Genomic DNA, 14,698 nt, shown 5'->3' with positions numbered 1-14,698 from the left:
GCAGCCAAATCTATATTATCATCATCGTTTCTAGCCATAGTTTCTTTGGTTGAGGATTGCCCAACCTTTTCTGATGTCTCAGTGAGATTTCTTTCCTTCCTCAGTTGTCGCAGTTGTTTTTCAATTCTGGCTTGTATGGTAGTACTTCCTTCGTAAAAGCTCGAGTCATGCACTAACCTTAACCTATAACCTGCGCACAACCAAAGAACACCAAACGTAAAAGAAAAAAATAAAATAAATTTTGTTTTTCCTGAATTAGCACTACAAACAATTTCAAACACTACTGATTGCCAATCCCCGACAACGACGCCAAAATTTGACGAGCTCGAAACATACACCTAAATTATGCTCGCTAATCAAATATAGAATAGTATAATATCGTATCCACAAGGATTTGATTTAAAAAATATTCTTGTAGTTTCTAGCTTGGTTGCTATCCAAGATAATCAACAATTGAGATTTCTATGATTTCTAACTTCAACTAACTAAAAATCTAAAACTATTGACTAATGACAATTGCAACAAAAGTAAGCAAGAAAGTTATCAATGGGAGAAAATAGGGGTTGATAGGATATGTGCAAGATAATTGTTTGGGATCTAACTCTAGGTAAGTCACTTCTAATATTAAGTGAGTCTCTCGAATTCACTCAATTATTAGTTCAAGCGTTCAACAAAAATTTCTCTCTCGATTAAGTCTGAACCTCACAAGATGAACCAATTTAAGCTCGTGAAGATATGCAAGAATGCGTAGTGGATTGGTCTTTAGGAGAACCTCTCTCGATTATCCTCCTATCTAGGTTTAATCAATGATTCAACTAGCCTCTCTCGATTACTAAGAAGAATTAAAGAACTCACCCAACAATATAATGCAAGGATATCACAAGTTATGCCTCTCTCGATTACATGAACTAGTGAATATTAATGCAACAATTAAATCATCCAAAAATGCTTCAATACATAAAACTAGAGTTATAATCCACAAACAATCACCAATACACAAAATCCATCAAACCTTAAAGAGAACTACTCCATAGATATGGAGCAATTCATCACAAATTAAATTAAATTATAGGAAAACATAAATTCCATCCAAACTCAGCTCTTAAGTGAGGAAGGAATGATGGAATCCTTGTGCTCGTGTTCTTCCAACTCTTCCTTAGCTTCCTTAGGTCGAATATGTGTCAAAAATCCAGAAAATAATATTTTCCCATATATTTATACTAAGTAGGGTCGGGTCTAGATGAAATCACCTTCTCCTAGCCAAAATTGGATTTTTACTCTGTAAATATTGCACAGGCATGCCGCATGGAACGACGCGCCATACAGGGCATTAGTGGGGAAATTAAGAGAGCTAATCTTGACAGGCAGCAGAGATTTGTACAGCCGCGGTGCCCCACGCGCCGCGACAGTGAAGATTTCTTAGAGTACAGATTTTTCGTGTGTTTTGATGTCCAGACTTGGTCCTCGACCTCCGAACACGATCCCGACTTAATCCCTTGGGTTTTTACTCAGACTTCAAAGCTCCAAATAGCTCGAATTCTTTCCATAACATCTACATAGCTCGGAATCCCTCCTACAAGGCATAAAACACACAATAAGTGCAAAATACTACCAATTAAAGCTCAACACAAGTAAAGTGTATTGAATTAGAGTTCAATAAGCGACAAAAATGCGCAATTATAACTTATCATCAATATAATTAGAGGTCCGCATTTTATTTGTCTAAACTTAAAACAAAAATCACGTACTCTTTCAACTTTATTTGCCACACTTTTCTTTTTAATTTGTTCAAAAAAGAATAATATATTTTTTTTTCCAGAAAATATTCAGTTTTAGCATCTTATGAATTTTACTTTTGACGACGTGACTTATTGAGACCTTCACTTTCATTTCTTTAAAATGATAAGACATATGAAACTCTCACCAACACTTATTTAAAAGGATACTTTTAAAACTTTGAATATATCTGACTCGCCTAAGTTTTCTATAATTCCTTAAACTCTACGATTACATAAAATAAAACGGAAAAAATATATAAAATTATTTGTTTCGACGTCACGTATAGATGCCAGAGAAAGAAAAACCTTTTATTTCAAACCAATTGATTGTGTGAAATGGAAAAGATCTCATTTGGCCATAAATAATAAGTATTTCAGTATTTGCGGATACTAGTTTGGCCATTAATATTTACAAATATGAATAAAATATTTAAAAACTTGTATAAAAAATATTTTAAGTGAAATAATAGTTTTCACACCATTTTCAAACTTTTTTCTAAATGACTTATTAGTATCTGCGCAGGGGCGCATTCATTAATTAAAAGGAAGAAATTTTCCCGTGACTCATTAGCAAGTCTTGTAAATCTGCGGCCCGTTTAGCCAAGCTTCTGATATCGGCTTATTTTGAGAAGTATTTTTTTCAAAAGTATTTTTCAAACAAAATACTTTTAGTGAGAATCAGTTTGTGTTTGTCTAATTAATTTATAAAGTACTTTTGAACAGTAATTAGTATTTGGCCAAGCTTTTGAAAATCACTTCTAAGTGTATTTTTTTAAAAAGTACTTCTCAGAAAAGTAATTTTTAAAAAAAATTATATTTTTTTACTTCTCAAAATTTGATTCTGCATTCTTAAGTATTTTTTTTTTTTTTTGCTTCTAAAATGTTTCAGGTCAATTTTTGGCCCAGAGCACTTTTGACCCAAAATAAAAATATATTTGCCAAACAGGCTAGTGCTTCTTCGTCTGTTTCTTGATTTCCCACTCGTACTCGTGTTAAAGGAAAGATAAAAACGCCAAGGGAAAGCGTAGAATACTGAAACCGCTTGACACATTCACATACTAGAAACTAGAATATTCCCCGTAATTTTAGTAGCTTATACCCATAATCTGGTAGATTAACACTTCCCAAAATCGCATATATATAGGCGAGGGAATGATATAAGAAGATGGTACCGTCACTAGTGTTAAACAGAGAGTTCTTGCTGAGTCGAGTTGAAGCTTAATTGGGTTCTTGGTGTACAGAACAAAAATGGGTGTGCGAAGAACAAGTTTTCTTGGGTGTTTTATTCTTGCAGTTTTGGGTTTGATTATCAGTGCCCCCATTTTATGCAGAGGTGGAACTACAAGCAGTTTTGTTAGGAAAGTTGAGAAGACCATTGATATGCCTATGGACAGTGATGTCTTTAGTGTGCCTCCTGGCTATAATGCACCTCAACAGGTTATTTCAATGTCTCCATCTCTTTGCGTTTTTCATGTCTAGTACTTTTCACTTAGTTCTTTTGATGAATACTTTCTCTGCTTTCCCTTGTTGTACGTACATGGAAGGTTTGTAAAGGCGGATCTATTATATTTTAAATAAGTGAATACGGAATATAATTGCATCCTCTCATCATTAAAATCAACGGGTACGAACTTGGTGAGTACGGAATATATCAATCTCTTTGCAACCAATGAGGAACAAAATTGGTTCACAACAATCGCCCTCGCTTGAGAACCAACGATGTTATTGGTCAAGGCTGGCACCACTTCTTGGATCCAAGCCACCACTCTTGGCACTCACCTTCCCAGTTAGTCACAGCTGACATCTCCTCCCCCCCCCCCCCCTTTTGGGTGCCAGTTGGTTACGGCTGGCACCTTTCCTTAGGTCCAGGCCACCTCTCCGAGTCAACCTTCTTTGATACCATTGTTATAGATTGAACGGGAGCCAGTTGGTTACAATTGGTTTGCAACAATGTCCGTATTTGAGTCGAAGGCAGGTTTCCGGAGCTTGTTGCAAATAAGCTACTCCCCCCTGAAGATTTGAGTTAGAGCTTGCTATGAGCCGTTGAAAGCTGGAAATGCATTTTTCATGTTTGCCTGTGTTAGGATGGGGAACTCGGGTAGTGCGTAATTTAGCCAAACAGCGGTATAATGACAATAATCAAGACAATGGAAGTTGATAACGACAATTAAAGCATATAGAGAAGACACAAATTTAACGTGGTTCGGTCAAAGTGACCTACGTCCACAAGCGGAGAGGAGCAATTTTACTATACCAATAAGAGTACAAAAAGAGAGTACAAAATTAGAGTAAATACTCTAATTAATCCCAAAAACCTTAAGAAAATAACCTCACAAGATCACTCCAAAAAAATGGTTCACACAAGTGCTTTCTAACACACAACTCTAATACAAAAACACTCTTAATAAAGGAGGAAAGGAAGAAACAAGAAATGAAGACTCAAGTCTTGTTGGTGTGTCTAAAATGAACTAATGGCCTTCCCTTTTATAGGCAAAAAAGTCTTGGCCTCTTAGGTGTAAAATAAGAGATACAACTTGTGCAAATAATGCCCACCACACAATGCAATATTTTTGGGTCCCAAAGAATATTGCCAACAAAGTGTACACTTTGCAAAGATGCTTATGCTTATGTGAGATGGACTCCATTAGCCAAAATATTGGCCATAATTACAAAGACCTTGGCCTAATTTTGGCTGATATAGTAAATTTGTTCTACCTTCTCCGCAAAAACTCTAATGGGCATATGTCAAAATTTAATGCCATCAAAATCAGACAAGTTGTCTGATACCGAAACTGTAGTAGGGCCTATAACAGTGGATCCTAATAAAGTATACAACGAACCAGATCTGTGTGCTTTCATGATCACGAGCACCATGAGAAACTTTTAGAATTCCACCTTCACTTGTGTACTTGCACCCAAGAGATTCTAGAGTGCCCAAAGAGATGAGATTTTTCTTCAAGTCAGGAACCTGTCTAACATCAGTGAGAATTCTCACCACACCATCGTGCATTTTGATTCAGACTGTACCTTTTCCAAAAATTTGTAGGCAGCATTGTTGCCCATCAAGACAACTCCACATCCAATAGATTCATATGTGGTAAATAAATCCCGATTGAGACACATATGATAAGAACAACCCGAATCTAAAATCTACTCATTGTTAGATTTGAAACTATTATTAGTTGCTAAAGAAGCAGTTCCCTCAGTCTCATCAGTAGCTACACTTGCTTCAGCAGTATCAGTATTTTTGTGCTCAATTTCCTTTTCTTATACTTTTCTTTATTTTTCAGCTTATAGCATTCAGAGATAATGTTACCTTTCTTATGACAATAGCGACACTCTAAATTATTGTATCTGGATATGAAGTCGGATTTGCCCCTAACAAACAAGCCAACTTCCGCTTGAGTTCCACTAGCTTCCCCAGTAATATCACTATCTATCTGTTATTTTGATTTTAAGATTGATTTAATATCCTTATAAGAGATATTATTCTTTGCATAAAGCATAGTATCTCTTATATGCTTAAAAGATTGTGGTAGAGAACAAAGCAGTAACACGGCTTGATCCTCATCTTTAATTTCAGCATCTATATTACTCAAATCCATAAGAATGGAATCAAAAGTGTCAAGATGAGAGAGAATAGAGGTACCTTCACCCATACGAATTGTATAAAGCTTCTACTTCAAGTAAAGTCTATTTTCCACTCTTCATATATAAGGTTTTCAATTTTTCCTACATGCCTTTGGCTGTGGTTTCTACAATAACTTCACGTAAAACCTCATTTGAGAGATTTAAGATGATACCTGATTTTGCCTTTTTATCTATGATGACAAACTGCTCGTTCGTCATTTTATCCGGCTTCTTCTCCTTTCCTTGCAACGCCAAGTCTAAGCCATCCTGAATTAGAATGGCTTCCATCTTTAATTGCCACATTCCGAAGTTTGCAATTCGGTCAAATTTCTCAACATAAGTCTTTGTTAAAGTCATATTGGCTACTGAAACAAACCCGGTTAGATCCGGCTCTGATACCAATTTGTTAGGATCGGAAACTCGGGTAGTGTAGAATTTAGCCAAACAACGGTATAATGATAATAACAAAGACAATGAAAGTTGATAACAACGGCAATTAAAGCATATAGAAAAGACACAAATTTAACGTGGTTCGGTCAAAGTGACCTACGTCCACGAGCAGAGAGGAGCAATTTCACTATACCAATAAGAGTACAAAAAGAGAGTTCAAAATTAGAGTAAGTACTCTAATTAATCCCAAAAACCCTAAGAGAATAATCTCACAAGATCACTCTAAAGAAATGGTTCACACAAGTGCTTCTTAACACTCAACTCTCATACAAAAACACTCTTAATAAAGGAGGAAAGGAAGAAACAGGAAATGAAGACTCAAGTCTTGTTGGTGTGTCTAAAATGAACTAATGGTCTTCCCTTTTATAGCCAAAAAGGTCTTGGCCTCTTAGGTGTAAAAGAAGAGATACAACTTGTGCAAATGATGTCCACCACACAATGCAATATTTTTGGGTCACAAAGAATATTGCCAACAAAGTGTACACTTTGCAAAGATGCTTATGATTATGTGAGATGGACTCCGTTAGATGCTTATGCTTATGCCTACTTAATTAAATGGATTGGCAATGCCATTTTTCTATTATATTTGCTGGTGTTGCTAGCTTTTTATTTCCTTCTTATTAATGGAATTTAGTACTTATTTTATATTGTTTTTGTTGGGTTATTTTTTTAAGGTTCACATAACACAAGGTGATCATGTGGGGAAAGCAATGATTGTCTCATGGGTGACAATGGATGAACCTGGTTCAAGTACAGTTTTATACTGGAGTAACAACAGCAAGCAAAAGAATAAGGCCACGGGAGCTGTTACTACCTACAGATTCTACAATTATACTTCTGGTTACATCCACCACTGCATTATTAAGCATTTGAAGGTGAATCAAACCTTCTTTCTTTCTTCCAATCTTAGGGAATAACTTTGGTTTCTACATTTAGTTATTCTCCATTGGCGCATCGTGCATTGTTATATAGCATACATCATATCTACCTTTTGTAACGGTATAAACACAACATTTTGCAGTTCAATACCAAATATTACTATGAGGTGGGGATCGGTCATAACCCAAGAACCTTTTGGTTTGTGACTCCTCCACAAGTTGGTCCTGATGTTCCTTATACTTTTGGACTTATAGGTAACCATTTCAACCAAACTGTTGCTGTACAATTTAATTCTTTTTGAGCTAATTATGTTAGCACTGCAATTTCGGCTTCTTTTAATCCTTCAGTGGAGATTTTGAGGTTCACTGTGCTTTCTCAAGGGTACTAAAATGAGGGAGAAGCATATAATATGATCTATACTCGGTATCTAGGATTGAGTGATAGTACTAAATTAACTTTAGTTCATCGTTAACCACAATAAATGAACTTTGTTACATGAGTATTATTCACAAACTATGCTTCAAAATCCAAAACCTGAACCTGGTTTAGTATCAATTTCATTGTGCATTGATAGTTCATGGAAAAATGATAAGGACAAAAAAAGAGGTTCAACCATGTAACAAAAAAAGAACTTTGTTACTACCATTTCTATGGCTTTTTCCCAATCTAAGCTGCATTTATCTTACAGGGGATCTTGGTCAGAGTTTTGATTCAAATAGGACACTCACACATTATGAATTAAATCCAATCAAGGGGCAGACAGTGTTGTTTGTTGGCGACTTATCTTATGCAGATAACTATCCTAATCATGACAACACAAGATGGGATACATGGGGAAGGTTTGTAGAGAGAAGTGTTGCTTATCAACCTTGGATCTGGACGACAGGGAATCATGAGATAGATTTTGCTCCTGAAATTGTAAGTCATGCAAATTCAATTTTCTTTAACTTGAAGTGGATTTCAGGTGCTTTTATCATTCTCCAGCCTTTGGTTTTCAGCTGAGTAATAATATGTTACTGACAAGAAACTGCTTATGTGAGCATATTGACAAATTTTAATGCATTTCTGGACCTTGGGCATGTTGTAGTTCAAAAGGAAATACACAACAACTGTTAGTACCATGCATTCTACACTCTTCACAAAATCACTAGGTTGTCTTAACCAGCGTTAGCTCTTCTACTTCTAGTTTTAGTAGATTCGAGTAAGTCACACCAGCTTAATCTTGCACACTCAACAACAACAAACCCATTGTAGTCCCACAAGTGGGGTCTGGGGAGGGTAGATGTACGCAGACCTTACCCCTGTCTTTCAAAAGGCAGAGAAGGCTGTTTTCGATAGACCCTCGGCTCAGGAAGAACAAAGATAAACATATAAATAAATAAAAAATAAAAATAAAAATAAGTCACTGAAACAAATTTAAAACTCTTGTCCAACAACCCTACTACAATTTCCCGGAACAGCAACAACTAGTTTTATTAGCAACAAACACCTGATTATCTTCCCTGACACGCAGATTCTGGCCAGTTGGATCCAGCAAGTCGTTGATAACCTCGTTAATATTGCACACTCAACAACGATAAAATATTTAGGACTGATGACAGGAAAAAAAGCAGCCTTGCTTTCAAGGGAACTAAATATGGTGAACTAGTTAATAAAATGAAATCAACTGAAAATATGGTGTTGTTCTGCCACTGTTTTAAACTCTACTCTTGGACGTTTTACCTTTATGATTTTACAGGGAAATTCTAACAAACATGTTGGTGACTTTTCTGCAGGGGGAGACAAAACCATTTAAGCCCTATACTCATCGATATCGTGTCCCTTATAAATCATCAAACAGTACAGCTCCCTTTTGGTATTCAATCAAGAGAGCATCAGCATACATCATAGTTTTGTCCTCATATTCAGCTTATGGTAAGAGTATTGACATTTCACAGATTATTGTCGTACATACTTATGAACAGTGCAATGTCTGTTTACTTTAGCTATTTAAGATTCTATGGCTGATTATGGTGTTGGAAGATATCTTTCGGTAACATGTTGCATTTAGGACTTTAATTGAGTCCTTCAGTGATGAGTCACTTGGTCCCTTTTCCTTCTATAGTACAGACATTGTTATATTTGGCCAGAAAATATATTCAAGGTCTTGTGCCTTTTCACTCTTGAAGAATTATTTTTCTAACATGAGTCCAGGAAGTAGGTCTTTTATAAGATTAAATGAGTGGTGTTATTTTAGCATTTTAGTGAGGTCATAATTTTTGTTAACATTCTGCTTTGGTTCCTAAAAAGTATGAGTTCATTTCCTTTTAATAGCAGAAGCAATTAAATATCCAATTCTTTTATATGAAGTTTTCTTCGTGTTCTCGATTATAGGCATGTACACTCCACAATATCAATGGCTTTATGAAGAGCTACCGAAAGTTAACAGGAGCGAGACACCATGGCTGATTGTTCTATTGCATTCTCCGTGGTATAACAGCTACAATTATCACTATATGGAAGGGGAGACCATGAGAGTAATGTATGAGCCATGGTTTGTGCAGTACAAAGTTGATGTTGTTTTTGCAGGTCATGTTCATGCTTATGAGAGATCGGTATGTCATGCTCCAATATTATGCAGCTAAAGTCATAGTGATATCTGTCATACAAAAGGATTACTTTGTTTTGTTTTTTCAGGAACGTGTATCCAATGTGGCTTACAACATTGTTAATGGAAAATGCACTCCAGTTCGTGATCAGTCTGCCCCTATATACATAACAATTGGTGATGGTGGAAATATTGAAGGCCTAGCCAATAAGTAAGATTGATCCAACTCGATTCCCCTCATTCTTTAATGTAATCTTGAACATTGAGATATTCATATAATGCATAGACTAGATACGCGGTACACTGAACACCAACTGACAACCGAAAAAAGAAATTCTTGCAACTACAAAAACTACGAGCAAACGGTTTTCATCTGTTCTAGTTGCATCAGTGACAGATTACTGATAGTCATTTTTTTAACACTTTTTTCAGCATGACAGAGCCACAGCCAGAGTACTCTGCATTTCGAGAGCCTAGTTTTGGTCATGCTACTCTTGATATCAAGAATAGAACTCATGCTTATTATAGTTGGCATCGTAATCAAGAAGGATATGTTGTGGAAGCTGATAAGTTGTGGCTTTATAATCGTTTTTGGCATCCAGTTGATGATTCTACAACAGCCAAATCATGATCCTCCTGTAAAGGAGTAGTTTTTTCTTTCTTTTTTTTTTTTTTTTCCTGCCTTGTGTAATTCTAATTCTGGATTTGTAGTCAATAATGTTTCTTAGTTACCGATGTCATGCAATCACCCATTGAAATCAGCTCCAAGTTAGTCATGTTCTTCTTTTTATAGTCTAGTCAACTCCTTGGTATTCCTCCATTCAAAAAGGAATGACACTGGTATTGTTTCATGAGTCAAGTAATTTTTTTTCTTTGTCTATAATATATTCAAACTTTGAAGATAATTTTAACGAATTATAAAATTATTATTTATAATACTTTCATGTAATCTCTAAATCTTTAATCTAATCTTACAAAATTCAACTTGTTACCTCTTAATCTGAACTTTGCCAACGAATAAAATTTCAATTACACAAGATACTATTTTTTAGTAGGCTTTTTTCTGGAAAAAGAATAGAAGATACATTTTAGGAAAACACATGAATTTATTGTGTGAGACATTTATATACCCTGAAATAAAGATGGCTACCAAAGTTTCGAATGCTTAAGGTAGTAAAATCAACAACAATCAATGAATAAGCCGTATCTTATGAATCTTCACATTCCATTTCACTCTAATTAGACCCATATCATTCCAATTTTCAAAATATTAGGTTATCTAATGGAAAATTCTGCCCTATTAGCCCGGGGTGTTGAGTTGAGCATGAAATTATGCTTTGATGATTAACAAACCGTATTTAAGAATCAGGTTTCATGAACATGTTACTATGCTACTGAATTAGTGTACAAATATGTTATGTTGTCAATGAAGGAACCAGGTCCCTTGAAGCAGATGTCTAAAGAATATGTGCTTAAAGCATCATTGTCACGACCCAAAATCCAACTAGTCGTTATGATACCTAACCCAACCCGCTAGGTAAGCCAGTCAACAAATAACCAAGTCAATGAGATTTATTAAGAGAAGAAGTGATAATACAACTGCTTTTATACAAAGAATTTTCTAAGGACTGGTAGTACAAATCATGAGTTTCTACGATTTAGATTTTTACAAGGCTGCACTGAAATAATTACAACATCTGTTTGAAATGTAAATGAGCAAAATTTAAATCTAATGCTACCAAGGACAAGTGATAGCCATAACTGGAATGCAGGTACATTTTGAAATTCAGCTCCCGCCGTACACAACAACATCAACATCCAACATCTACACGCAAGGTGCAGAAGTGTAGTATGAGTACAACCGACCCCATATACTCAATAAGTAACAAACATAACCTTAGGTTGAAAGTAGTGACAAGCTGAAACAAAGGTCGGAGTCCAACACCAATATCCAACAGCAGTTCATAATAACATAATAAAAGTGTTGAAAGAAACATCTCAGAGATAAATGCTCAGCTCGTTAGCAGTTCCGGAAAATAGGCATGCTTTTCAAAGATGTCAGTAAAACTCAGTTCTTTTCACCAAATCACTAGAGATATGAGTAAGTCTGAAAACTGTAATTTTTCGCAAAAATCTTTCAACAATAATTAAGATGTTTCATTTTCAGGTAGCATGAGTAAATTATATCTCTATACCTACATGTCAATATGCAAGTGAAATCATTAATGTCACCAAAACCGGGTAGCATGAGGAAATGCATCTTTATGCCTGTATCTCAAGTACGCATGTCACATGCAATGCACCTCAGTTATGAACTCATGTACTAACACTCACAGAGTACTCAATCTCACTGTCTCACACTCCCACTCGTTACGCTCAATCGCTCAACACGCCCAATCACTCAGTACTGCACAAGGCAGATACAACCCAAACGCTAATATAACCTGCTGCGGCGTGCAGCCTGATCCACATATAGCCCTAAGGCCTATTGCGATGCACAACCCGATCCTCATATAGCCGTAAGGCCTGTTGCGGCGTGCAACTCGATCAACATATATATAGCCATAAGGCTTGTTGCGGCGTGCAACCCGATCCATACATATATATAGCCATAAGGCTTGTTGTGGCGTGCAATCCGATCCACATATATATAGCCATAAGGCTTGTTACGGCGTGCAATCCGATCCACACATATCAATAATACCTGCTGCGGTGTGCAACCCGATCCCATCGATATCACTCACAATCCGGCCCTCAGGTCCCAACTCAGGCATCAATCTCTTCAGTCTCTCGGGCTCACAAATCTCATGCCACTCAGCCCAAATATTGATAACAACATGATGTGCCAACAAATGATAACAGAGACTAAGATATGATATGTAAATGAATAAATATGACTAAGTATGTCAATGTAATTTAAGCAAATATCTCAACAATATAAATGACCTCAGTGGGTCCCAACCTGATAAGCATATAGCCTAGACATGGTTTCTAATATGGATTACAACTCAATTACTCTAGCACGTAGAGATTTCATGAATACAAATAATATTAGGTAACTACACAATACCCCAGAAATAGCTGAGTTATAATTCACACGGTGCACGCCCACACGCCCGTCACCTAGCATGTGCTTCACCTCAACACCAAACACATATCACATATATTTAGGGGTTCATATACTCAGCACTAAGTTTAGAAGTGTTACTTACCTCGGACAAACCAAATCCAATACCGAGCAATCCAAACAATACTCCAAAAAATGCCATTCCCCGCGCACCGACCTCCGAACAGCTCGAAACTAGCCAAAAGCAACTCAAATACATCAAATAAAGCCTAAGGAAATAATTCCAAATGATAAAGGTCGAATCTTTAATCAAAACCCTGAAGTCAACCAAAACGTCAAACCCCGAGCCCGTATCTTGGAACCCGAAAGAACTCACAAAATCCGATAACACATTCATTTACGAGTTTAACCATACAAGTTTCATTCAAATCCGACTCCGAATCGATGTCTAAAACTCGAAAATTCACTCTATAAAACTTTAGACAACCCCCTCCCCCAATTTCTCTCTTGAAATTCCCAATCAAATGCCAAAAACAAAGACAAATTCATGAAATAAAATCAAAACCGAGTAGAGAACACTTACCCCAATCCATATGGTGAAAATCGCCTCAAATATCGCTTCAATCCGAGCTCCATAGCTCCAAATATGCAAAAATGCCCGAAACATCCAAAATAGAGTGCTTTATAATCACTAGGCGAATTAGTGAATGGAGATCGTGGTAATACCCTCGCGATCGTGAAGAAGGAAAAACACTGCCCAGAAAACACCTTACGCAATCGCGCACAAAGCTTCTCTAACGCGAAGAACAACAACACTGCCTCCAACAAATACCCTATGCGATCACGAATTAACTCTTGCGAATGCGAAGAACACATGCGCCCACACTCCGCGATTGGGCCCAGTATTACGTGAACGCGTTGAAGAATCTTCCAATTCCAGCTCTCAGCTCAGCCCTATGCGAATGCGATACCCACTGTGCGAACGCGTATAGTCTTCAACACCAGGCTACGTGATCGCGTCTGTCCAATCACGATTGCGAATAAGAAACGACCCATCTCCATATTTTCCTCTACGAGATCGCATCTCCTAATCCGCGATCACGTAGAACAATCGAGGCACCAATAACTAGAACACACCAGCAATGGAAACATGAAGCAAAATAGCCCGAAATCAATCTGAAACATGCCCGAACCCCTCGGGACCACGTCTGAACATCTCAACAAGTCTCGTAACATAACACAAACCTACTAGAGGCCTCAAATCACACATAACAACATCAAAACGATGAATCGCACCTCGAATCAAACTTAAATGAACTTTGAACCTTCAATTTCCAAAACTCGCGCCGAAATATATCAAATCAATCCGAAATGAACCCAAATTTTGCACACAAGTCTCAAATAACGTAACGAAGCTATTCTAATTCTCGGAACCACAATCGGAATATGATATCCTCAAAGTCAATTCTCGGTCAAACTTATGAACTTTCCAAACTTTCATATTTCCAACTTTCGCTAATTAGTGCCGAAACCTTCTAGAAATATCCAAATGCAAATCCGGGCATACACCCGAGTCCAAAATTACCAACCGGACCTAACGGAACCATCAAAACTCCGTTCTGCGATTAAATTCATGAAAGTCAAACTTGATCAACCCTTTCAACTTTAAACTTCAAACATGAAATTCATCCTTCCAAAAAATAACCTGAAAACTGCAACCGACGATTCACACAAGTCATAATACATCAAACGGAGCTACTTATGCCCTCAAACCACCGAGTGAAGTATAAATGCTCGAGACGATCGGCCGGGTCGTTACATTCTCCCCCACTTAAACATGCGTTCATCCTCGAACGTGCGAAGAGTTGTTCCTAAGCCGTCAAATCACTGTGTAACCTTACCATACCTACTCGGGGGTGATCCCACGTTACCCTACTCCATATAGACCCGACAACACAACATAACAGAAGATCATTACTTCGACCTTAGCTCGTAAACCTTGATTCACTCAATCACTCAGTACTGCACAGGGCAGATACAACCCAAACCCTAATATAACCTGCTGTGGCATGCAACCCCATCCACATATAGCCCTAAGGCTTGTTGTGGTGCGCAACCCAATCCTCATATAGCCGTAAGGCTAGTTGCAGCATGTAACTCGATCCACATATATATAGCCATAAGGCTTATTGTGGCACGCAACCCGACCCACACCCCACCCACCCCCCCACACATTATATATAGCTATAAGGCTTGTTGCGGCGTGCAATCCGATCCACATTTATATAGCCATAAGGCTTGTTGTGA

General features: G+C 37.1%; 1 protein-coding gene across 1 annotated transcript; it reads left to right on the top strand.

Moving 5' to 3' along the window:
- Positions 1-3,026: 3,026 nt before the first annotated feature.
- LOC107802439 (purple acid phosphatase 2-like) lies at positions 3,027-9,955 on the top strand. The gene is given in 8 exon segments (NM_001325715.1): positions 3,027-3,215; positions 6,533-6,733; positions 6,880-6,991; positions 7,426-7,655; positions 8,513-8,651; positions 9,111-9,331; positions 9,414-9,535; positions 9,757-9,955. Coding segments are annotated over 8 exon segments (1,413 nt in total).
- The last annotated feature ends 4,743 nt before the right edge of the window (positions 9,956-14,698 follow it).

This window comes from Nicotiana tabacum, chromosome 4 (genome assembly GCF_000715075.1).
Source record: "Nicotiana tabacum cultivar K326 chromosome 4, ASM71507v2, whole genome shotgun sequence".
Lineage (NCBI taxonomy): Eukaryota > Viridiplantae > Streptophyta > Magnoliopsida > Solanales > Solanaceae > Nicotiana > Nicotiana tabacum.
The sequence above is the reverse complement of the archived record's forward strand: the minus strand, read 5'-3'. Positions and strand labels throughout refer to the sequence as shown.